This window comes from Phasianus colchicus, chromosome 35 (assembly GCF_987193195.1).
Source record: "Phasianus colchicus chromosome 35, bPhaCol1.hap1.1, whole genome shotgun sequence".
Classification (NCBI taxonomy): domain Eukaryota; kingdom Metazoa; phylum Chordata; class Aves; order Galliformes; family Phasianidae; genus Phasianus; species Phasianus colchicus.
In genome coordinates this window covers 3,112,570-3,134,198 of record NC_143470.1, presented here as the reverse complement: position 1 = coordinate 3,134,198, position 21,629 = coordinate 3,112,570, and the positions used below count along the sequence as shown (strand labels likewise).

General features: G+C 61.7%; 6 protein-coding genes across 10 annotated transcripts; 2 read left to right on the top strand and 4 right to left on the bottom strand.

The window, feature by feature from the left end:
• Window positions 1-70: 70 nt before the first annotated feature.
• On the top strand, window positions 71-2,769 carry LOC116236755 (class I histocompatibility antigen, F10 alpha chain-like). The gene is made up of 8 exons (XM_090129166.1): window positions 71-225; window positions 334-603; window positions 816-1,091; window positions 1,184-1,456; window positions 1,529-1,636; window positions 1,753-1,785; window positions 1,945-1,977; window positions 2,135-2,769. The coding sequence occupies exons 1-8, from the start codon at window positions 159-161 to the stop codon at window positions 2,155-2,157; spliced, it is 1,083 nt and encodes a 360-aa protein (XP_089985292.1). The 5' UTR covers window positions 71-158; the 3' UTR covers window positions 2,158-2,769.
• Window positions 2,458-7,562, bottom strand: TAP1 (transporter 1, ATP binding cassette subfamily B member). Its single transcript, XM_031605536.2, has 11 exons — window positions 7,385-7,562; window positions 6,685-6,787; window positions 6,480-6,610; window positions 6,202-6,407; window positions 5,542-5,739; window positions 5,102-5,230; window positions 4,824-5,009; window positions 4,241-4,414; window positions 3,791-3,950; window positions 3,583-3,719; window positions 2,458-3,436 (listed from the first exon to the last, which is right to left on the bottom strand). The coding sequence occupies exons 1-11, from the start codon at window positions 7,473-7,475 to the stop codon at window positions 3,197-3,199; spliced, it is 1,755 nt and encodes a 584-aa protein (XP_031461396.2). The 5' UTR covers window positions 7,476-7,562; the 3' UTR covers window positions 2,458-3,196.
• A 59-nt stretch (window positions 7,563-7,621) lies between these two features.
• TAP2 (transporter 2, ATP binding cassette subfamily B member) lies at window positions 7,622-12,371 on the top strand. Of its 2 annotated transcripts, none has more exons than XM_031605529.2 (10): window positions 7,622-7,719; window positions 7,930-8,628; window positions 9,065-9,195; window positions 9,265-9,470; window positions 9,681-9,878; window positions 9,953-10,081; window positions 10,212-10,574; window positions 10,643-10,802; window positions 10,869-11,005; window positions 11,082-12,371. In XM_031605529.2, exons 2-10 carry the CDS (start codon window positions 8,027-8,029, stop codon window positions 11,259-11,261), a joined length of 2,106 nt encoding a protein of 701 aa, XP_031461389.2. In that variant the 5' UTR covers window positions 7,622-7,719; window positions 7,930-8,026; the 3' UTR covers window positions 11,262-12,371. The 2 variants fall into 2 exon arrangements, with proteins under 2 accessions (XP_031461389.2, XP_031461390.2); XM_031605530.2 differs by having other exon boundaries at window positions 7,681-7,750.
• Window positions 12,372-12,519: 148 nt separating this feature from the next.
• LOC116236745 (class I histocompatibility antigen, F10 alpha chain-like) lies at window positions 12,520-15,288 on the bottom strand. Of its 2 annotated transcripts, XM_090129167.1 has the most exons (8): window positions 15,133-15,288; window positions 14,754-15,023; window positions 14,251-14,526; window positions 13,886-14,158; window positions 13,706-13,813; window positions 13,557-13,589; window positions 13,365-13,397; window positions 12,520-13,207 (listed from the first exon to the last, which is right to left on the bottom strand). In XM_090129167.1, the coding sequence occupies exons 1-8, from the start codon at window positions 15,197-15,199 to the stop codon at window positions 13,185-13,187; spliced, it is 1,083 nt and encodes a 360-aa protein (XP_089985293.1). In that variant the 5' UTR covers window positions 15,200-15,288; the 3' UTR covers window positions 12,520-13,184. The 2 variants fall into 2 exon arrangements, with proteins under 2 accessions (XP_089985293.1, XP_089985294.1); XM_090129168.1 differs by lacking the exon at window positions 13,365-13,397.
• Window positions 15,289-15,911: 623 nt separating this feature from the next.
• LOC116236748 (HLA class II histocompatibility antigen, DM beta chain-like) lies at window positions 15,912-18,900 on the bottom strand. Its single transcript, XM_031605546.2, has 6 exons — window positions 18,808-18,900; window positions 17,754-18,035; window positions 16,614-16,898; window positions 16,420-16,539; window positions 16,089-16,124; window positions 15,912-16,008 (listed from the first exon to the last, which is right to left on the bottom strand). The coding sequence occupies exons 1-6, from the start codon at window positions 18,848-18,850 to the stop codon at window positions 15,998-16,000; spliced, it is 777 nt and encodes a 258-aa protein (XP_031461406.1). The 5' UTR covers window positions 18,851-18,900; the 3' UTR covers window positions 15,912-15,997.
• Window positions 18,901-18,917: 17 nt separating this feature from the next.
• Window positions 18,918-21,516, bottom strand: LOC116236752 (HLA class II histocompatibility antigen, DM beta chain-like). Of its 3 annotated transcripts, XM_090129152.1 has the most exons (5): window positions 21,393-21,516; window positions 20,639-20,920; window positions 19,788-20,063; window positions 19,597-19,710; window positions 19,145-19,498 (listed from the first exon to the last, which is right to left on the bottom strand). In XM_090129152.1, the coding sequence occupies exons 1-5, from the start codon at window positions 21,475-21,477 to the stop codon at window positions 19,269-19,271; spliced, it is 987 nt and encodes a 328-aa protein (XP_089985278.1). In that variant the 5' UTR covers window positions 21,478-21,516; the 3' UTR covers window positions 19,145-19,268. The 3 variants fall into 3 exon arrangements, with proteins under 3 accessions (XP_089985276.1, XP_089985277.1, XP_089985278.1); XM_090129150.1 differs by having other exon boundaries at window positions 18,918-19,710; XM_090129151.1 differs by having other exon boundaries at window positions 18,918-19,710; window positions 20,639-21,483.
• Window positions 21,517-21,629: the final 113 nt, after the last annotated feature.

The window sequence follows — 21,629 nt, the reverse complement described above, 5'->3', positions numbered from 1 at the left end:
CCTGCGGGAACACATTCTGCCTGGCGCCCGGTGACGTCACGCACGCTCCCGTCCGCCATTGGCGGGGCGGAGGCGGAGGAACCAACGGGGGCGCGGGGCGGTGCTGAGGAGTCCAAAAAGCCGAAGGAGCGGCGCGGGGAGCGGAGCCGTGTGGAGCCATGGGGCCGCGCGGGGCCCTGGGCTGGGGGCTGCTGCTGCTCAGCGCCGTGTGCGGGGCGGCGGGCGGTGAGTGCGGCCGGATCGGGACCCCTCCCTGCCCGTAACCCCGGCCCGGGGCTGTGCCCGTGGGACCCCCACCTGCGGCTCACGGCCCCGCTGCGCTCCGGCCCGCAGAGCCACACTCCCTGCGGTACATCCACACCGCGATGACGGATCCCGGCCCCGGGCTGCCCTGGTTCGTGTCTGTGGGGTACGTGGACGGCGAGATCTTCGTGCACTATGACAGCAATATGCAGAGGTACGTGCCCCGCACCGAGTGGGTGAAGGCACCTGGGGCTGTGGATGACGAGTACTGGGAGAGGAACACCCGGATCGCACAGAGCAGTGAGCAGATTTACCGCGTGGACCTGAACACGCTGCGGGAACGCTACAACCAGAGCGGCGGTGAGCACGGCCGGGGCCGCGGCTCCGTGGGTGCGGGGCGGGGCTCCATGGCGCAGTGCCGCCCGCGCCCCCCAGGCAGGCACCGTCCCGGGGCTGCCCGTCACAGCGCCACCGAGCTCGGGGTGCTGCGTCCCGGGGACCCCAACCCTTCCCCACTGCAGTGGGACCCCGGAGCCGGAGGGGCCCCTCACCCCCTGCCCGCTGTGTTTCAGGGTCTCACACATGGCAGCGGATGTCGGGCTGTGCCATTCTTGAGGACGGCACCACCCGGGGGTATTATCAGCATGCCTATGATGGGAGAGACTTCATCGCCTTCGACAAAGACTTGAAGACGTTCACTGCGGCAGTTCCAGAGGCAGTTCCCACCAAGAGGAAATGGGAGGACGATGGGAGCATTGCTGAGGGGTTGAAGAATTACCTGCAGGAAACCTGTGTGGAGTGGCTGCGAAGATACATGGAACATGGGAAGGCAGAGCTGGGCAGGAGAGGTGAGTGGGGGGGGCTACGGTGTGGGGCTGGAGGTGGGGCGGGGGCTCAGCGTGGGGAGTTCAGCTCAGCCCTCACTGATGCCCGCCCGCAGAGCGGCCCGAGGTGCGAGTGTGGGGGAAGGAGGCCGACGGGATCCTGACCTTGTCCTGCCGCGCTCACGGCTTCTACCCGCGGCCCATCGTCGTCAGCTGGATGAAGGATGGCGAGGAGCAGCACCAGGACACCCAGACGGGGGGCATCGTGCCCAACAGCGACGGCACCTACCACACCTGGGTCACCATCGATGCGCGGCCGGAGCACAGGGACAAGTACCAGTGCCGCGTGGAGCACGACAGCCTGCAACCGGCCGGCCTCTACTCGTGGGGTGAGTGAGGTGCTGTGGGGCTGAGGGGCTCCGGGCTGCCCCTTCCCTGCTGACGGCCCCGCTCTCCCCCAGAACCATCAAAGCCCAACCTGGTCCCCATCGTGGTGGGGGTGATCGTCGCCATTGTGGCCATCGCCATCGTGGTTGGTGTTGGGTTCATCATCTACAGAAGCCATGCAGGTAAAAGCAGAGGGGTGAGGAGGACAGCGGGGGCTGTGGGGGGATCCGAGGTCCCCTTGGGAGCCCCCAGACTGGCCGTGATGCGAACCTATGCTGACGCATCTCTCTGTCTGCAGGGAAGAAAGGGAAGGGCTACAACGTTGCCCCTGGTGAGTGATGAGAGCAGAGCTGTCCCCCCCCTCTGCCCGGTGCCAGGGTGGTCCTGGGGTCCCTGCCTTCTCCCAGGGTTCTCATTCCTGGTGCTCGGGGCTGCTCTATGCCCCATAGTGAGCACCGGGCTGGGGCTTATGGCTGTTTCTCCCTTACAGCCCAGGATGGTGGATCCAACAGCTCAGCCACAGGTGCAGTGTGGGGCTGGGGGTTGGGAGGGTCCCTGTGCTCTCTGTGGTACTGCACCCAGTGCTGGGCTCTGCTGGGGCTCTGCAGGGAGACCCCCAGAGCAGAGGGTTGGGATGGGAATGCAATCCCATGGGACACCATCCCTTCTCATCCCCACAGGGAGCAAGCAGCCCATCATCTGAGTGCTGTGCTTCAGCCTGCAAGTGGAAGGCTGTCCCCACCAGCCTTTGGGGTTGGTGATGGACACAGCCCCATCCTCTCAACTTCTCACATCTCTCTCTGCTTCCTATGCTGACTGTTATGCTTTGTCTGCACTGCCTCCTGTGAAATAAACTGATGAGTGTTCTGTGCTCAGTTTGCCTGCTGTGTGCTCCATGCTGTGGTTGGAGATGGAGTGGGTGAGAGGACTGTGTCCTGGTTTGGCTGCTCAGGGTGCTGAGTACCTGCTGCCCTGCTTCTTTTCTCTGCTTGCTGTTCACTCCCCCCATATTTCCCCCTTCCTCCATCACCTCCCCTCTGTGACCCCATGCTGATCCACACTTGGTCCCTGTTCTGGATGAGCTCTGGTTTTCCCAGTGCCATCCCTGTGTGCTGGGATCTCCTTGCTCCTCCCAGCTGTCCCCTCCCGTCCCCATCCTGCTGCCTCTGTAATCCTCACCCTTGTCCACTCCACATCCCTCATCCCTCCCTTCCCCAAGCTGTTGTGTCCCTGCTGTGCCCCTCCTCCCGCGGATCCATGTCCCCCCACATTGTAGCCTACACCCAAATAAATATGATTGTTCTGCTGCCCTCCAGCCCTCTCCTGGTTTCTTTCCCCCAAGCTGGGTGTTGCTGGGGGCTCTGCTCTTCCCACTGGGGAGGGAGGGGTCTGGATGTCCCTCACTCTCCCTGCACTTCCTATAGCACCGGGACTCCCCACCCTGAGATCCCAACACACCCGGGTACAAACATGCAGCTTTATTCCCGGTTCTGTGTCACAACCCCGGCCCTGCTGATGCTCAGTGGCACCGCAGTCCATGCAGTGGCCGTTGTGTGTCATACAGCAGTGATACCACAGTGCGCCCGGCTCAGCATCTGTGTGCCATGGCACAGCTCTTGTGGTCCCTCGTCGCTGCCCTAGTGTCCCTACCCTCAGTGTCCCCATTCTCAGTCCCAAAGCTCAGTGTCCCCATCCCACCTCCCGCTGCCCCCACCCCCTGCCATCCCCATCCATAACTCCCGCTATCCCTCACCCCCGCTCCCTCTGTCCCCCTCCCCAGGTGCCCCCTGTTGTCCCCAGTCCTGCAGCAGGTGCCACGTGTGGCTGCCAGGGCGCAGCACCTCGTGGGGGGGTCCCTGCTGGCACACCTCTCCCCCCTCCAGCACAGCCACCCACTGTGCCTGCGCTGCCAGGGCTGCCCGCCCCGTCACCATCAGCACTGCACGCCCCGACCCTCTGGCTGCGAGGATCTCCTGTTCCACCTGTGGGAGGAAAAATGGTCAGCAGGATGTCCCCAGCCACAGCCAGGGACTGAGGGACACCAGGAGTGGGGATCGTGGGGACCTCAGAGTGCAGACTGAGGGTACGCAGGGCTGCGGGGGATGTGGGGACACGGAGGACATCCCACCTGCTGCTGGCACTCAGTGTCCAGGGCGCTGCTGTGCTCATCGAGGATGAGGATGCGGGGGTCCCGCAGCAGCGCACGGGCAATGGCCACCGCCTGCCGCTGCCCCCCAGAGAGCTGTCCTCCCAGCTCGCCCACCTCTGCGGGGATAGGGGGGTCAGGATGGGTGGGAACCCTACAGGGGACACGGAATGAAGCAGGGACACCATACCTGTGTCGTAGCCTTGGGGCAGGCGGGTGATGAAGTTGTGGGCGCCCACCTGGCGGGCAGCTGCTGTCACCTGCGCCCGGCTGCAGCACCCCAACCCATAGGAGATGTTGGCGTGGAGTGAGCGGGCAAAGAGCAGCGGCTCCTGGGGGACCACGGCCACCTGCAGTGGGAGGAACAGCTGGGGACATGGCAGGCATGCAGCAGTAGAGGTGATGGGGTGGCTGGAGATGTACCAGGAACATCTGAGGACATGGTGGGATGGTTGGGGTGCTGTGTGCTGGGACACTGGGGCAAGGATGGCTGGGGACTTGGCTGGGACACTGGGGAACGTGGTGGTGATGGCTGGGGACCCAGACATCTGGTGACCCAACGGGGATGGCTGCTGATCTGCAATGACACTCGGTGACCCATGGGGACAACCAGGAGCCATGGGAACATGCATTGACTCACCTGGCGGCACAGGTAGGAGTGCTGGTAGGTGGGGAGGGGGTGGCCGTCCAGCAGCAGACGCCCGGCTGTAGGCTGGTGAAGGCGTGACACGAGGGCCACCAGAGTGCTCTTCCCTGCTCCTGGGGGTCCCAGCACTGCCAGCACCTCCCCGGGGCGCAGCTCCAGTGATACACCCTGGGAACACAGATGTCACACCCATGGTGTCCCTGTACCCAGCCCTTCATGGCCACATGGCCTTCCTGCTGTGTCCTTCTGTCCCCTGTCCCCCCCCGATCCCTTGTTTTGTTTCCACAGCTCTGGTACCACATCTACACACCCATGCCCTCCCCACCATGTCTCTGTGTCACTCATCATGTGCCCATGCCACATCCCCACCATATGCCATGTCCCTGCGCCCTCAATGCCACGTCCTCATGTTCCTCTGCGACATCCCCATACCATTCCCTCTCTGTATCTCCTTGTTTCGTATCCTCACACCCTGTCCATCATGTCCCTGTTTCCCTGTATCACCTCACTGTGTCACCACACCTGTCACACTGTCCCACCACATCCCCATGTCCCCTGGTTGTGTCCTTGTGCCCACCTTGAGGACGGGCTCCTGGCGCCCGGGGTAGGAGAACCAGACATCCTCCAGCTGGAGGTGGCCCTGCAGTTCACTGGGTGCCATTGTCCCTGAGGGTGTGAGCTGTGACTCCCGGTCCAGAAACTCAAAGATCTTCTCCGAAGAGCCCACAGCCTTTGTCAGTGTGGGGTAATAGCGGAGCAGGACCTGGGCACAGCACAGTGATACAGCCAGGAGGGCAAGGAGATGTGGCAGGGAGACATGGGGACATGGGGATATGGGCACCCCCTCTGGCTCACCTCTACAACATGAGTGAACTGCATCTGGTAGAGGAGGAAGGTGACAAGGTCCCCAGTGCTGACGGTCCCTGCAGCCACCAGCTGCCCCCCATAGTAGAGGATCCCCACCTTCAGGGCCAGCGCTGAGAACTGAGGATGCCATGAGGTCACCAGGGGACACCTCCCCATGGGACACCAAGTTCCCAGCCCCACCTCCCCGTGCTATCAATGTCCCCCATGTCCCAGTACCCCACAGCTGTGCTATCTGCCTCTTCACGTCATCATGTTCCCAGTGTCCTGGAGTACCTATGCCACCCCATTCCCACATCACTGCACCTCCTGCCCCACAGCCCGTGCACTGTTGTGCCTGCCACATCCTGATGTCCCTGTACCATCATGTCCACATCCCACAGTCCCCATGCCATCAAATCCCCATGCTATTGAACCACTCCATCCCGTACACCGCTGGTCCACGCAGAGACAGTGTAGAGGGCCACATCCTTCTTCTCCAGGCGGTGGCTCTGCTGCAGGCACTGCCGGTAGTGCGCAGCCGCCCCGTCCTCGTTGGCAAAGCTGCGCACAGTGGCCATGGCCTGGAAGGTCTCCACTGCCACCTCGCTGGCCCGGGCCTGTGCCTTCTGCATCTGTGGTGCCAGGGCCTGGGGACAGCAGTGTCACTGCAGGGTGAGTGGGAGGGGAATAGGGGCTGGGGAGGGGACAATGCATGTATGGAGGGGACAGAGAACACATGGAGGGGATGGAGGGGACATAAAGGGGATGGTGGGCTTGTGGAGGTGGGGATGTGCAGAGGACTACTGATGTGGAGGAGATAATGGTCACACATAGGGAATAGTGAGCATATGGCAGGCATGGTGGACACATGGAAGGGGCATGGGGGCATGTGGAGGGACAATGGTCACACAGAGGGGACAACAGGCAGGAGGATAATGGGTACATGGAGGGGACAGTGGGCACATGGAGAGGACAATGAGTACACAGCGGTGACATCGGACACATGAAGGGGACAGTGGGTACATGACGGTGACACTGGGCACAGGAATGGCACAAGGGGCACATGATGATGACCAAAGACACGTGTAGGTGCAGACAGCAGCTCATACCTGCTGGAAGTGCCCCACAGCCCTGGGCAGGGCCAGCAGCAGCGGCAGCGCCAGCGCGGTGAGCAGCGCCATGCGCGGGGACAGCCAAGCCATGGTGGCAAAGAGGCAGACGCCACGTGCCAGATACCACAGCAGGAGGCTCAGCGCTTCGCCCAGTGCCTCGCGCACATCCTCCGCGTCCCGTGTCACCCGCGTGGCCACATCCCCTGATGGGTGACAGCACCGTCAGTGCCACCCAAACTTATCCCCATGCCCCCTCCCAGCCCGGTGCCCCTCACCGGCCCCGTCGGTGCGCAGCTCAGCGATGTCCTGCCGCAGGACGGCGGCGAAGACACGGCGCTGCAGGCGGCTCTGCGTGCGGTTCAGCATCCCCACGAAGGTCACATCGCACACCAGCTCGGTGACAGCACTGCAGTGGCAGTGGGGTGTCAGGGAGGCCCGTGCTGCCTCCCACCTGCACCGCATCCCCCTCTGTGCCAATACCTGCTGAGGCCCAGCAGCACCATGGGCAGGATGGCTGCCAGCTCGTCCTCGCGGGCCACCCAGTCGCTGGCACGTCCCATGTAGTAGGGCACGGCCATCTCGCCTGTCAACACAGCAGGGTCAGGGTATGGGGACTCCCCGAAGGATGGTGCCCCGGAAGTTCTGTGCTGCATCCCCAGTTTGGTGCTGCACCCCCAAAATTCAGAAGTGAACCCCCAAAGCTCAGTGTTTCCCCGCAGTTGGCTGCACCCCCCACCCCACCCCAAACCCATATCCATTCCCATTCCATCACCATCCCCACCCCAACCCAACCCCAATCCCATCTCCATCCCCACTCCATCACATCCCCATTCCCACCCCATCTTCAATCCCCATTCCATCCCCACCCTGAACCCAGACCCAGTTCCAATTCCTTTCCCTATTCCCACTCCCTCCTATCCAATCCCAGTTCCAAACCCATACCATTCCCATTCCATCTCAACCCCATTCCCAGTGCCCAGCCTATCCCCATCCTCATCCCTACCCCCACCTAATTCCATTCCCCACCCTATTCCATGGCTATCTCCATCCCCACCCCCATTCCATCCCGTTCCCAATCCCATCCCCATCCCCATCCTTATTCCTATCCCCACTACAACCCTATCCTCATTCAAATCCCAATCCCACTCCGATCCCACCCCCACTCCCCCCCGCCCCGTACCCAGCGCCGAGGCCGCCATCAGACCAATCACCGCGGCGCAGCGCCGGCGCTCGGGGCTCAGCGAGAGGAGGAGGCGGCGACCCGCGCCCATCGCCCCTATCGCGACCCCGATCCCACTCCGGCTCCGATCCCAATGCCCGGCAGCGGCCTCAGCTTCTCGGAAACGAGAGCGTCGCTCATTGGCTGAGGCTGTGCAGCAGCGGCGCCGCTCATTGGTCGAGACGGCTCTGCATCATCAGTTGCCAGGCAAATCGGAACACAGCAGTTTGGAGAGGGGCGGGGTAATTGAAAGTGAAAGTAACGGCGGAGCGGGGAGGAGATGGAGAGCGGCGGCGGTGAGGGGCTGGAGGGGGCTGGAGGGGACAGGTGGTTAATGGTGGGGACTGTCGAGGGGCTGGCGGGGAACTGGTGGGGACTGGAGGGGTTTGGTGGCCACTGGAGGGGGCTGGAGGGGCTTAGTGGCTGCTGGTGTGTGTTCCAGGCAGGTCCGTGGGGAGCCGGGCTGGAACGGGGGGCCATTCTCTAAGCACTACTGTGTGTTCCAGGTGCTGAGGGGAGCTGAGAACCTGCGCCAGGAGCATCCCGGGAGCCCACCCGGTCCAGCTGTGCATCAGAGGTTCTGGGGGTCCCCACCCTGCAGCCATGATGATGCAGCCCCACATTCTGCGCCTGTCATGCACGCTGCTCCTGGCCGACCTGGCCCTCATGTTGGCCCTGGCCCACTTCTTCCCAGCACTGGCTCAGTTGGGCCGGGTGGGCTCCTGGCTGGAAGCCGGGCTGCGCCTCCTGGTGCTGGGGGTGGCCGGGCGGCTGCTGGCCCCCAGGGGACCCCACGGGGCTGCCGTGCTGCTGAGCCTGGGCCCAGCCATCTTCCTGACCCTACGGGGCTACGTGGGGTTGCCTGGAGCTGCCCCGGTGCTGCTGGCCACAGCCACGCCGTACTGGCTGGTGCTGACCCACGGGACAGCCGTGGTGGCATTGCTCACCTGGAGCCTCCTGGTCCCCACTGTAGCCGTGGGGGCAAAGGAGGCAGAGGCCTGGGTACCCTTGAAGCGGCTGCTGGTCCTCGCCTGGCCCGAGTGGCCCTTCCTTGGCTGCGCCTTCCTCTTCCTTGCGTTGGCTGCGCTGGCTGAGACCTCAGTGCCTTACTGCACCGGGAGGGCCCTGGATGTCCTCCGCCATGGGGACGGTCTCACTGCCTTCACCACTGCCGTCGGCCTCATGTGCCTGGCCTCTGCCAGCAGGTAGAGACTCCACATCCCTCCACAAAATCTCATCCACCTCTGGTGGTTGTCGGATGGGTTTGGGGGTCTCTTTCCATTCCTGGTGGTCATTTTATTGCTTCTGGGTTCTCTATTCGCCATTGGTGGTAATCTAAGAGCATCTGGGGCCTTCATCCCCAGATTTGGCCAACCCCTATTGGTTGTCTGGTGAATTTGGGCACCTCTGTCCCTGGGTCCCACAAACTACTCATGGTTGTCTGGTGGCTTTTAGGGTCTCCATTTCCAAACCTCTTCCAACCCTATCAGTTGCCTGATGAGTTTTGGGGTCTCCGTTGACCTTTGGTGGTTATTTGATGGGTTTGGGGCTCTCTGTTGACCCTTAGCAATTGTCTGAAGGGTTCTGGGCTCTCCATTGACCCCTGATGGGTTTTGGGGTCAACCCCCAATTTCTTCCCAGCTCGCTGTTTGCTGGCTGCCGTGGTGGCCTCTTCACCTTCATCAGGTTCCGCTTCATTTTGCGCACCCGTGACCAGCTCTTCTCCAGCCTGGTGTACCAGGATCTCGCCTTCTTCCAGAAGACCACAGCAGGTACAGACTGGGGACACTTTTGTCCCTGTTCCCATGCCATACCCCAGCTCACCCCTCTCAACCCTGCAGCTGAGTTGGCCTCCCGGCTGACCACTGACGTGACGTTGGCGAGCAACGTGTTGGCACTCAACATCAACGTCATGCTGAGGAACCTGGGGCAGGTGCTGGGGCTCTGTGCCTTCATGCTGGGGCTGTCCCCGCGCCTGACGATGCTGGCACTGCTTGAAGTGCCGCTGGCCATCGCCGCAAGGAAAGTCTACGACACCCGGCACCAGGTGACGGCAGGGATGGGATGGTGGGGATGGGGTGACAGGGATGGAGACAACAGCAATGGGATGGGAACAGTGGGAGTGGGGAGAGCAGAATGGGGACTGTGGGTCCAGCACAGCCAGGATGAGATGGCAGAAAAGAGTAGGGCAGGAATGGAAGTGGGATGGCGAGGACTTGACCATCCCATAGATGCTGACACCCACTGTCCCCTCCAGATGCTGCAGCGGGCTGTGCTGGATGCAGCAGCCGACACTGGAGCGGCAGTGCAGGAGTCCATCTCTTCCATTGAGACAGTACGAGTCTTCAACGGCGAGGAGGAAGAGGAGCACCGCTACAGCCAGGCACTGGACAAGACCCTACAGCTGCGGGACCAGCGGGACACAGAGAAGGCCATTTTTCTCCTCATCCAGCGGGTGAGGCTGGCATAAGGGGACACTTCGGTGTCTGTGTGGGATGGGGACAAGCCCGCTCAGCCCCATCCCTGCAGGCGCTGCAGTTGGCCGTGCAGGCTCTGGTGCTGTACTGTGGGCACCAGCAGCTCCGCGAGGGGACCCTCACTGCTGGCAGCCTCGTCGCCTTCATCCTCTACCAGACAAAAGCTGGCAGCTGCGTGCAGGTGAGGTCGGGCAATGCGTCCTCTGCCACCAGATCCCCATGATTGTGGCCACGTCCCTGTGTCCCCACCCTGGGAGCTGTGCCTGGGGGTCACATCCCCATGTCCCCACCCTGGGTGCTATGCCATGCAGGCTCTGGCGTACTCCTATGGTGACCTTCTGAGCAACGCGGCAGCTGCCTGCAAGGTCTTCGATTACCTGGACCAGGAGCGAGCTGTGGGCACCGGTGGCACCTACATGCCCACCAAGCTGCGGGGCCATGTCACCTTCCATCGAGTATCCTTCGCCTATCCCACTCGCCCCGAGCACCTTGTACTGCAAGACATCACCTTTGAGCTGCGCCCTGGTGAGGTGACAGCATTGGTGGGGCTGAATGGCAGCGGGAAGAGCACCTGCGTGGCACTGCTGGAGAGATTCTATGAGCCCGGGGCTGGGGAGGTGCTGCTGGATGGGGTGCCGCTGCGAGACTACGAGCACCGTTACCTGCACTGCCAGGTGAGGGGCTGGGGAGGAGTTGTGGCCACACCAAGTGGTGCTGGGGCTCAGCATCTTCCCTGGGGCAGGTGGCACTGGTGGGGCAGGAACCCGTGCTTTTCTCCGGCTCCATTCGGGATAACATTGCCTATGGGATGGAGAACTGCAAAGAGGAGGAGATCATAGCAGCTGCGAGGGCTGCAGGTGCTTTGGACTTCATCTCTGCATTGGAGCAAGGCTTCAGCACCGGTGAGTGCAGGGAGCAGGGGGGGACCCAGGTGTCTGACCACACTCATCCCCATCCCCGTCCTGCAGATGTAGGGGAGAGAGGAGGGCAGCTGTCCGCAGGGCAGAAGCAGCGTATCGCCATCGCCCGCGCTTTGGTGCGGCGTCCCACCGTCCTCATCCTCGACGAAGCCACCAGTGCTCTGGATGGGGATGGCGATGCGATGGTGAGCACTGAGCAGTGTGTAGGGGGGAAGGTCCGGCCCTACAGTGCATGCTGATGGGCAGCTGTGTGTCCTACAGCTGCAGCAGTGGGTGCAGAACGGGGGGGACCGGACGGTGCTGCTCATCACCCATCAACCGTGGATGCTGGAGAAGGCTGACTGTGTTGTCGTGCTGGAGCACGGCACAGTGGCCGAGATGGGGACACCCGCTGAGCTGAGAACCCGTGGTGGACCCTACAGCCGGCTGCTACAGCGCTGACAACCATAGGGCAGCTGGAGTGGATGTGATGGGACATGGGGAGCAGTGGCTGGCTTTGCTCCCAGCTGCAGGATGGGAAGCGTGGGATGCTCTGGGATTTGTATGGAATAAAATGGAGATGCTTTGTAGAGGAGTGGGTTGGGAAGTGGGATATGGGCAGCTCAGCCCCAGTGCATGGTTGGTTATGGAAGCTGAGTGTTTGCCCTCAAAATGTGGTTGCAGCAGCATTGTACACTATGGGGTAAGGCACAGCTCAGCCCAAAGTGGGACAGTTTGGAGCCATGTATCCATATGAAAGCCATGCAGATACCAGGGGGAGTGCGAGAGTGAATGCATTGGGAGGAGGGAGCAGCAGTGTGCGATGGAGCGATGAGCAAAGAGTGTGGAGTGGGCAGAGGAGGGATGAGGGGAGCGAGGCAGGTAATCAGCATGAGGCCATGTCTGTGTCCAGAGGAGCTGAAATGGGACTTGGCCCCCTCACCCAGCCCATCCCCAACCACAGCCCAGAGCAGCCTGCAGGCAGGCTGAGCACAGATCTGCAGGGCCACCTCCAGCTGGAGGACGTCTGGATCTCCTACACCGGGCGCCAGGAGCCCATCCTCAAGGTGGATCCTCGCAGCCAGAGGGTCGGGGCGTGCAGTGCTGATGGTGACGGGGCGGGCAGCCCTGGCAGCGCAGGCACAGTGGGTGGCTGTGCTGGAGGGGGGAGAGGTGCGCCAGCAGGGACCCCCCACGGGGGGCTGCGCCCCGGCAGTCATATGTGGCACCTGCTGCAGGACTGGGGACAACAGGGAGCACCGGGGGAGGGGGACAGAGGGAGCGGGGGTGAGGGATAGCAGGAGTTATGGATGGGGATGGCAGGGGTGTGGGGGCAGCAGGAGGTGGGATGGGGGGGACTGAGAATGGGGACACTGAGGGTGGAGGTGGGGACAGCAGGGCAGCGACGAGGGACCACAAGAGCTGTGCCATGGCACACGGATGCTGAGCCGGGCGCACTGTGGTATCACTGCTGTATGACACACAACGGCCACTGCATGGACTGCGGTGCCACTGAGCGCCAGCAGGGCCGGGGTTGTGACACAGAACCGGGAATAAAGCTGCATGTTTGTACCCGGGTGTGTTGGGATCTCAGGGTGGGGAGTCCCGGTGCTATAGGAAGTGCAGGGAGAGTGAGGGACCCGCACACCCCTCCCCCCCCAGTGGGTGGAGCAGAGCCCCCAGCAACGCCCAGCTTGGGGGAAAGAAACCAGGAGAGGGCTGGAGGGCAGCAGAACAATCATATTTATTTGGGTGTAGGCTACAATGTGGGGGGACATGGATCCGCAGGAGGAGGGGCACAGCAGGGACACAACAGCTTGGGGAAGGGAGGGATGAGGGATGTGGAGTGGACAAGGGTGAGGATTACAGATGCAGCAGGATGGGGGTAGGGAGGAAGTGCTGCAGGACATCCAGTTGGGGGCGCGAGGGGGAATATATGCAGGGACAGCTGGAAGGAGGACCAAGGAGATCCCAGCACACAGGGATGGCACTGGGAAAACCAGAGCTCATCCAGGACAGGGACCAAGTGTGGATCAGCATGGGGTCACAGAGGGGAGGTGATGGAGGAGGGGGGGAAATATGGGGGGAGCGAACAGCAGGCAGAGCAAAGAAGCGGGGCAGCAGGTACTCAGCACCCTGAGCAGCCAAACCAGGACACAGTCCTCTCACCCACTCCATCTCCAACCACAGCATGGAGCACACGGCAGGCAAACTGAGCACAGAACACTCATCAGTTTATTTCACAGGAAGCAATGCAGGCAAAGCATAACAGACAGCATAGGAAGCAGAGGGAAATGTGAGAGGTTGAGAGGATGGGGCTGTGTCCATCACCAACCCCAAAGGCTGGTGGGGACAGCCTTCCACTTGCACGCTGAAGCACAGCACTCAGATCACCGGGCGGTCGCTCCCTGTGGGGATGAGAAGGGATGGTGTCCCATGGGATTGCATTCCCATCCCAACCCTCTGCTCTGGGGGTCTCCCTGCAGAGCCCCAGCAGAGCCCAGCACTGGGTGCAGTACCACAGAGAGCACAGGGACCCTCCCAACCCCCAGCCCCACACCGCACCTGTGGCTGAGCTGTTGGATCCACCATCCCAGGCTGTAAGGGAGAAACAGCCATAAGTCCCAGCCCGGTGCTCACTATGGGGCATGGAGCAGCCCCGAGCACCAGGAATGGGAACCCTGGGAGAAAGCAGGGACCCCAGGACCACCCTGGCACCGGGCAGAGGTGGGGGACAGCTCTGCTCTCATCACTCACCAGGGGCAATGTTGTAGCCCTTCCCTTTCTTTCCTGCAGACAGAGAGATGCGTCAGCACAGGTTCACATCACAGCCAGTCTGGGGGCTCCCAAGGGGACCTTGGATCCCCCCACAGCCCCCGCTGTCCTCCTCACCCCTCTGCTTTTACCTGCATGGCTTCTGTAGATGATGAATCGAACACCAACCACGATGGCGATGGCCACAATGGCGACGATCACCCCCACCACGATGGGGACCAGGTTGGGCTCTGACGGCTCTGGGGGAGAGCGGGGCCGTCAGCAGGGAAGGGGCAGCCCGGAGCCCCTCAGCCCCACAGCACCTCACTCACCCCACGAGTAGAGGCCGGCCGGTTGCAGGCTGTCGTGCTCCACGCGGCACTGGTACTTGTCCCTGTGCTCCGGCCGCACATCAATGGTGACCCAGGTGTGGTAGGTGCCGTCGCTGTTGGGCACGATGCCCACCGTCTGGGTGTCCTGGTGCTGCTCCTCGCCATCCTTCATCCAGCTGACGACGATGGGCCGCGGGTAGAAGCCGTGAGCACGGCAGGACAAGGTCAGGATCCCGTCGGCCTCCTTCCCCCACACTCGCACCTCGGGCCGCTCTGCGGGCGGGCATCAGTGAGGGCCGGGCTGAGCTCCCCACGCTGAGCCCCCACCCCACCTCCAGCCCCACACCGTAGCCCCCCCCACTCACCTCTCCTGCCCAGCTCTGCCTTTCCATGTTCCATGTATCTCTGCAGCCACTGCACACAGTCTTTCTCCAGGTACTGCTTCAACCCCTCAGCAACGCTCCCATCGTCCTCCCATTTCCTCTTGGTGGGAACTGCCTCTGGAACTGCTGCAGTGAACGTCTTCCTGTCTTTATCGAAGGCAATGAAGTCTCTCCCATCATACGCCACCTGATGATACCCCCGGGTGGTGCCGTCCTCAAGAATGGCACAGCCCGACATCCGCTGCAGTGTGTGAGACCCTGAAACACAGCGGGCAGGGGGTGAGCGGCCCCTTCGGCTCCGGGGTCCCACTGCAGTGGGGACGGGTTGGGGTCCCCCGGGACGCAGCACCCCGAGCTCGGTGGCGCTGTGACGGGCAGCCCCGGGACGGTGCCGCCGGGCAGGGCCAGGCCTGGGGGGCGCGGGCGGCACTGCGCCATGGAGCCCCGCCCCGCACCCACGGAGCCGCGGCCCCGGCCGTGCTCACCGCCGCTCTGGTTGTAGCGTTCCTGCAGCGTGTTCAGGCTCACTTTCCCATTCTGCTCACTGCTCTGTGCGATCCGGCTGTTCCTCTCCCAGTACTCGTCATCCACAGCCCCAGGTGCCTTCACCCACTCGGTGCGGGGCACGTACCTCCGCGTATTGCTGTCATAGTGCACGAAGATCTCGCCGTCCACGTACCCCACAGACACGAACCAGGGCAGCCCGGGGCCGGGATCCGTCATCCCGGTGTCGATGTACCGCAGGGAGTGTGGCTCTGCAGGGCCGGAGCGCAGCGGGGCCGTGAGCCGTGGGTGGGGGTCCCACGGGCACAGCCCCGGGCTGGGGTTACGGGCAGAGAGGGGTCCCGATCCGGCCGCACTCACCGCCCGCCGTCCCGCACATGGAGCCGAGCAGCAGCAGCCCCCAGCCCAGGGCCCCGCACGGCCCCATTGCTGCGCACCGCTCCGTTCCTCCAGGTTCCGCGACACCCCTATGCCCCACAGTGCGCCCCCATTGGTTCCTCCGCCTCCCCCCCGCCAATGGCGGACGGTAGCGTGTGTGACGTCACCAGGCGCCAGGCAGAATGTGTTCCCGCCGGTCGTGAAGCGAAAGCGAAAGCGCGGAGCGGGGGAGGGGACGGGCGCGGTGTGGGAACCCCCCGGGCCCCCGGACACCGAGCGGCCACCAGGGTTGTGTCCCAATGGGGCCGTGTCCCTGATCCGGGGGAGGGGTCCGAGGGCTTTTGTAGGGGGCCAGGGGGCGGTGGGAAGGGAAGGAGCCGTCAGTCAGAGCACGGCCGGTGGGCTGCGATGATCCCCCCGGGTGTGGGGTGCACGGAGCGCTCCTTCCAGCACGGAGCCGTTGGACTCGGAGAGGCACAGAGGGCGGAGGAATCCTCTGGGATCACCACTCCGACCCTGAGTCAATGGCTCCTCCCAGTTCAGTGTTGTCCCCTGCTTAATTAGGGTGACTCATGACCTATATCCAGGTCACTTACGGAGGCACTGAGCAGAACTGGACCTAAAACACAGACCCCACAAGCACCCGGACATCTCCCCATGCACAATGTCACTCACTGTCACCACCATGGATGCAATGACCCCAACTCAACCTCTCCCCAGTGACATCATCCTGTCCCAGTAAACTCACAGAGACACCAACAGAGGCTGCAGTGTCTTTAATGTAAGCACCACGGCTCAGGGTCAGGGATGGGGACACGCAGGGACAGTGGGTGACAGAAGGTGTCCATCAGATGCTGCCTGCGGGGACATGGGTGAGAGATGGGGTCACTCAGCCCTTATTGATGGCAATGGGACAGGGACAGGTTGGGGACACTTACCTGAAGGGTAGTTGTGACCGGGAAGCGGGGTGTAACCTAAAAGTGGGGGAATAGGAGGGGTGAGTGGGGCTCTTGTCACAGATGGTCACATCCCATAGAGACCCATATGACCCACAGAGAACACATAGAGATCCATAGGGACACACAGAGACCAATAGAGACCTCACAGAGGCCCCACAGCAACCCATAGGGATCAACAGAGACCCCACAGCAACCCACAGGGACCCATAGAGAAAAGTAACATCCACAGCAACCCATAGAGACCCATAGGAACCCCACAGAGACCCCTCAGAGGTCCATGGAGCCCCTCAGGTCCCTCTCAAGCACCCACCTGGGGCAGGGGGCTGGGCCCGCCAGCAGTAGACACCAATGAGGAGCAAGCCAAGCCCCAGCACCATCACAACAGTGGCCACAGCCACCATCAGCGTCACCTCCAGTGTCAGCCCAGGACCTGCAGGGACACAGCCAGCAGTGACACAGCAGGGACACCACTGTCCCCGTGTCACCCCGTCGACCCCAACTCACGCCAGTCCTCCAGGAGGGGCTCCTCCAGGCTGGCATGCTGCACTGAGCACGTGTATGTGTCCCCCACCTCCGGGGCCACTGAAAGGGCCACCTGTGTCTGGTAGGTCCAGTTCCCATTGGGGATGGCGGACATGGGCGAGTGGTCTCCGGGCCCCACGATGTCCCCATTGTGCAGCCAGATGATGGTCACCTCGGGGGGGTAGAAGCCCCACACGTGGCAGGTGAGGCGGATGGGCACGCTGGGGTTCCCTGTCTGTGCAGGGACGATGCGGACCTGGGGCTGAGCTGGAGCAGGGACAGGAATGGTGAGCAGCAGGGGATGGGGACAGTCAGCAACAGGAGATGTGGACGTTCCCTGCCCCATTATCTGCAATGTTCCCTCTGTGCAACACCCCATGCAACACACTGTGCAACTTCCCCATCTCGCTTCCCTGTAGGATTCCCTGTGCAATGCTCTGTGCCACATCCCCATGGAATGCCCCCACACTCTGTGCAAGCTCTGTGCATTGTCTGCTGCAATACCTCGTGGGATGTCCTCTGCAACAGCACTGTGCCACAGCCTGGGAGATGCCCGGTGCATTCCTCTGTGCAGTGCACAATGTGCAATGCAATGTGCTCTGTAAAACTACCCTACAATGCGCCATGCAACATCTCCTTGCAGCAAACTCCATGCAACACACCAAGCAATATTCTGTGCAACTTTTCCTTGCAGCATCCCCATGCTTAGTACCCTTAAGCAATGCCCCATGCAGAATGTTCTGCAAAGCCCCCATGCAATCCTCCATACAACATCCCCATGCATTATGCTTTGCAGCACCCTTTGCAATCTTCTATACGTGCATGTGCATATGCTTCGCAACACCCCTGTGCAATTCTCCATGCAACTTTTCCATGCAACACCCCCCTGCTTGAGAACCCCAAGCAACACTCCATGCATCACCCCCATGCAATGCCCCATGCAATGTCTCCATGCAACAACATCCCCATACAACACCCCATGCATCACTGCTATGCAACATCCTCATGCAACGTCCCCATGCAACGTCCCATGCAACACCATCTCCATGCAACACCATCTTCATGCAACACCATCTCCATGCAACACCATCTCCATGCAACAGCCCCACTTGCAATGCTCACTCCTCCGCAGTGCTGTCTGTGCCCAGAACTGTGCAGCCAGTTTGCTGCACGCCCGTCTCCGCGCCTCTGCGCGCTGCACCCAGGTGCTGTCATTGTTGAGGGCACTGGCAATCCGTCCAGCCACGTCATGCAGCAGCCCCCAATCACAGGCGTTGAAGCGGCGGATGTCGGGGTCGTAGCACACCAGGGGATTCTTGTTGAAGGCCACGGTGAGCTCAAAGTCCAGCAGAGAGCCGTTGGCCGCCAGCGGGCAGGAACTGGCCATGTGCACCATGAAGGCACCTGCACTGGGGGGACAGCAGGGAGATGGCAGTGACCCCATCCCCATTTGGAGCCCCCAAAGGTCCCCGTGTGGACACAACAGTAAGCTGAGCTCAACACTGGGATCACATGAGATCCCTAGAGCCCTCCCTGGGAGTCCTAAGGGTTGAGACTCCCTGAAGTGGCCCCAATATCCCACAAAGCTGAGCTCCCCACAAAGTGCTCCACCATCCCATAAGGTTGAGTAGTCCCAAATCATCCCTAGCAACCCAAAAGGCTGAGTCCCCCCCATCACCCCAAAATCCTCCCTTGAGTTCCAAAGCACTGAGATCCCACAAATTGCCCCCAATATCCCTTAGAGCTGAGTCCCCCTCCAAACTGTGCACAACATCACAACATCCCATAAAGTTGAGACTGTCCCCCCAAAAGGACCCCATTATCCCAAAAAGCTGAGCCCACCCTAAAGCCCTCCCTGGGGGTCCTAAGAGCTGAGACCATCCCACGCCCCCAAAGTGGCCCCAATATCCCAAAAGTTGAGACCCCCACAAATCATCCCCAACGTCCTATAAGGCTGAGACCCCCAATGCCCCCCCCCCCCACGATGCCATTAAGCAGAGCCCCACCAAGCCCCTATCATGATCCCACAGAGCAGAATCCCCCCAGAACCCCCCCAGAGTCCCGTAAAGTAGAGGCCCTCCAAGTCCCTCCCCACAATCCCATAAAGCAGAGACCCCCCACGCCCCTCCACCAGAGCCTCATTAAGCAGAGCCCCCCCAACCACCCCAACCCCCACCTGCCCCCCGCGCTCCCAGCAGCAGCCCCAACAGCACCAACATCGCGGAGGGGGGAGCGGGGGGCAGTTGGGGGGCGGCCCCTCTGCTCCCTCCACCCCACATCCCCCCCCTTCACGGATGTGGGGCGGGGGGGGGGCACTGAGAGCCAATCAGAGGCGGTGTCGCGGCAGTGTCATCTGTTACCGGAGCAGAATGAAGCGAAGCCGACGCTTAGGGGACATAGACGGCTGGGAGCACTGGGAGCACTGGGAGCCCCATCCACCCAACGTGGGAACGAAGAATTAGAGCGAGGTTGGGGCTGCAGATGGTTTTATTGGGGGGTGAGAGCCCCTCATCCCAAACTGGGGGTCCCCATGCTGGGACATGGGAGTTCCGGTCATTGAGGTTCCCAAACTGGGGAGCAGGACCAGGATGGGGACCAGGACTGGGACTGGCATCGGGATGGAGACCGGGACCAGGATCAGGGATAGGGACCAGGAGCAGAGCCAGGACCGGGACCAGGACTGGGATGGGGACCAGGACCAGGATGGGGATCGGAAGCAGAATGGGGTCCAGGACTGGGATGGGGACCAGAACCAGAATGAGGACCAGGACTGAGATGGGGACCAGAACTTGGACAGGGATCATTTTGAGGACCAGGATTGGAATCAGAACCCGCATCAGGATGGGGACTGGGACCAGCACCAGGACCTGCCACACAGAAGATGATGAATGAGGAGGGACACCCCACACTGGACAACAGATCCTTGGTGTCCACACGTCCCCAGCACCGTGTCCCCATCCCTCACCCTGTGGCCGCTGACAGAAGCTGAAAACCCCAGCGCTGAATGCCACCAACCCCAAGGTCAGCGCCATGGCTGCCACTGCCACCTGCACCATCATCCCCAGAGACAAATTGGGACCTGTGGGAACAGAGTGGGCAAAATGAGCCATGGGGGACTGTGGGGTGCGGGTGCCACATCCCCGTCCCCAAACTCACTCCAGTTCACCTGCAGCGGCTGCTCCAGGCTGGAGTGCCACACTGAGCATGTGTAGGTGCTCCCCGCTGCAGTGCTGGCCCTCAGGGTCGTCTGTGTCCTGTATGTCCAGTCCCCATTGGGCAGCAGTTTGGTGTCATCTGAGGCCACCACAAGGCCGTTTTGCAGCCACTGGATGGTCACTGCAGGTGGGTAGAAGCCCCAGACGTGGCAGATGAGGCGGACGGTGTCAGGGTCGTTGGAGATGGGGATGGGGACGATGCGGACCTGGGGTGGTGCTGCAGAAAAGGGGGGATGGAGAGAGCTGGTGACGGTCCCCTTTGTCACCCTTCAGGGTGGTTGGTGGGACAGTCCATGCAATGTCCCTGTGCATCATACAGGTGCATCACCCTATGCCACATCCCCATGCAATGCCCCCATGCAACATCCCTTTGCATTCCCTTTGCGGTGTCCCCATGCAATGGCCCCTAGAACGCCCAGTGCCATGTCCCCTTGTGATGCCCCCTTGCGTTTCCCTGTGCAAAGTCCCTCTCAATTCCTCATGCAATGACCCCATGCTGCATTCTCATTCAATGTCTCTGTGCATTCCCCATGCAAATTTCTTGTGTGGATCCCCTGCAATGCTCTGTGCAAAGTCCCTTTGCAATCTCTACTCAATTTCTTTGGAATATCCCCAAGCAATGTCCCATTCAACCCCTGTGTGATGTCCCCATACAATTCCCTTTGCAACATTCCCATGCAGTGTCTCATGCAATGCCCAGCTGTGCATCACCCCACTGCAACACCCCCATGCAACAAATCCCTTGCAATGCCCCCCGTTTGCAATGCTCCACTTGCATGCAGCAGTGCTCACTCTTGCGCAGTGCTGTGTGTGCCCAGAACTGTGCAGCCAGCTCAGTGCACGCCTGTCTGCGCGCCTCTGCACGCTGCACCCACGTGGCATTATTATTTAGCATGATGGCGAGCCAAGTGGCAACATCATACAGCCACCCCCTGTCACAGGGGTAGAAGCCATGGGCGTCGGGGTCGTAGCACACCAGGGGGTTCTTGTTGAAGGCCACGGTGAGCTCGAAGCCTCCCAGGGAGCCATTGGCTGTCAGCGGGCAGGAGCTGGCCATGTGCACCACGAAGGCGCCTGCGTTGGGGACACAGGGTGGGCACAGCACTGGGGCTGCACCCCAAAGCCCTGTGCTGCACCCTAAAACCCCATGGTGTACCCCAAAAACCCCATGTTGTACCCTAAAAGCTCACAGTGCACCCCAGAAATCCCATGCTGTACCCAAAAAACTCACACTGCACCCCAAGAACCCCACATTGTACCCTAAAAACTCACACTGCACCCAGGAACCCCACATTGCGCATTATGAATACATGCAGCAGCCCATGCTGCACTCCAAAGCCCCACGCTGTACCCTAAAATCCCATGTTGCACCCTAAAAATTCATACTGCACCCCCAAACCCACGTTGCACCCCAAAAACCCCATTTTGCACCCAAAAAACTCACGCTCCACCCCAAAACCCCCCACACTTCACTGCCAAACCCACATGTTGCACCCTAAAACCCCCATGCTTTACCCCAAAAACCCCACGCTGCCCCACATCCTACCTGCTGCCCCGCAGCTCAGTGCCAGCCCCATCGCCCCCAGCACCCCGAAACCCGTCGGCCCCATCGGGAGCATTGCAGCCTTCATCCCCTCCGTCCCTCCTCCTCCTCCTCCTCCTCCCCACGTCACCCCATGGGCGGTGCAATGGGATCAGACTTTGTCACCTGGGGCCGTGGGGACAACGCCCAACCCCATTAATTACCACCCTTCCCGGAGGAGCGGAGACAAATGAGGACAAC

What these genes read in the sequence shown, in the direction of transcription:
- LOC116236745 (XM_090129167.1), bottom strand. Translation starts at nt 15,199, where the DNA reads ATGGGGCCGTGCGGGGCCCTGGGCTGGGGGCTGCTGCTGCTCGGCTCC. An exon ending in GGCAGAGCTGGGCAGGAGAG is followed by an intron (nt 14,159 to 14,250) that starts GTGAGTGGGGGG and finishes GCCCGCCCGCAG; the next exon opens with AGCGGCCCGAGGTGCGAGTG. An exon ending in CATCTACAGAAGCCATGCAG is followed by an intron (nt 13,590 to 13,705) that starts GTAAAAGCAGAG and finishes CTCTGTCTGCAG; the next exon opens with GAAAGAAAGGGAAGGGCTAC.
- LOC116236755 (XM_090129166.1), top strand. Translation starts at nt 159, where the DNA reads ATGGGGCCGCGCGGGGCCCTGGGCTGGGGGCTGCTGCTGCTCAGCGCC. An exon ending in GGCAGAGCTGGGCAGGAGAG is followed by an intron (nt 1,092 to 1,183) that starts GTGAGTGGGGGG and finishes GCCCGCCCGCAG; the next exon opens with AGCGGCCCGAGGTGCGAGTG. An exon ending in GGCCGGCCTCTACTCGTGGG is followed by an intron (nt 1,457 to 1,528) that starts GTGAGTGAGGTG and finishes GCTCTCCCCCAG; the next exon opens with AACCATCAAAGCCCAACCTG.
- LOC116236752 (XM_090129150.1), bottom strand. Translation starts at nt 21,477, where the DNA reads ATGAAGGCTGCAATGCTCCCGATGGGGCCGACGGGTTTCGGGGTGCTG. An exon ending in ACTGAGCTGCGGGGCAGCAG is followed by an intron (nt 20,921 to 21,392) that starts GTAGGATGTGGG and finishes TCCCCAACGCAG; the next exon opens with GCGCCTTCGTGGTGCACATG. An exon ending in GCCGCTGCAGGTGAACTGGA is followed by an intron (nt 19,711 to 19,787) that starts GTGAGTTTGGGG and finishes CTGTTCCCACAG; the next exon opens with GTCCCAATTTGTCTCTGGGG.
- TAP1 (XM_031605536.2), bottom strand. Translation starts at nt 7,475, where the DNA reads ATGGGCGCGGGTCGCCGCCTCCTCCTCTCGCTGAGCCCCGAGCGCCGG. An exon ending in AGTTCACTCATGTTGTAGAG is followed by an intron (nt 5,010 to 5,101) that starts GTGAGCCAGAGG and finishes TGCTGTGCCCAG; the next exon opens with GTCCTGCTCCGCTATTACCC. An exon ending in GCCAGGAGCCCGTCCTCAAG is followed by an intron (nt 4,415 to 4,823) that starts GTGGGCACAAGG and finishes CTGTGTTCCCAG; the next exon opens with GGTGTATCACTGGAGCTGCG.
- TAP2 (XM_031605529.2), top strand. Translation starts at nt 8,027, where the DNA reads ATGATGATGCAGCCCCACATTCTGCGCCTGTCATGCACGCTGCTCCTG. An exon ending in TCTACGACACCCGGCACCAG is followed by an intron (nt 9,471 to 9,680) that starts GTGACGGCAGGG and finishes TGTCCCCTCCAG; the next exon opens with ATGCTGCAGCGGGCTGTGCT. An exon ending in AAGCTGGCAGCTGCGTGCAG is followed by an intron (nt 10,082 to 10,211) that starts GTGAGGTCGGGC and finishes TATGCCATGCAG; the next exon opens with GCTCTGGCGTACTCCTATGG.
- LOC116236748 (XM_031605546.2), bottom strand. Translation starts at nt 18,850, where the DNA reads ATGTTGGTGCTGTTGGGGCTGCTGCTGGGAGCGCGGGGGGCAG. An exon ending in GCTGGGAGCGCGGGGGGCAG is followed by an intron (nt 18,036 to 18,807) that starts GTGGGGGTTGGG and finishes CCCCCAGTGCAG; the next exon opens with GTGCCTTCATGGTGCACATG. An exon ending in GGCCCAGCCCCCTGCCCCAG is followed by an intron (nt 16,125 to 16,419) that starts GTGGGTGCTTGA and finishes CCCCACTTTTAG; the next exon opens with GTTACACCCCGCTTCCCGGT.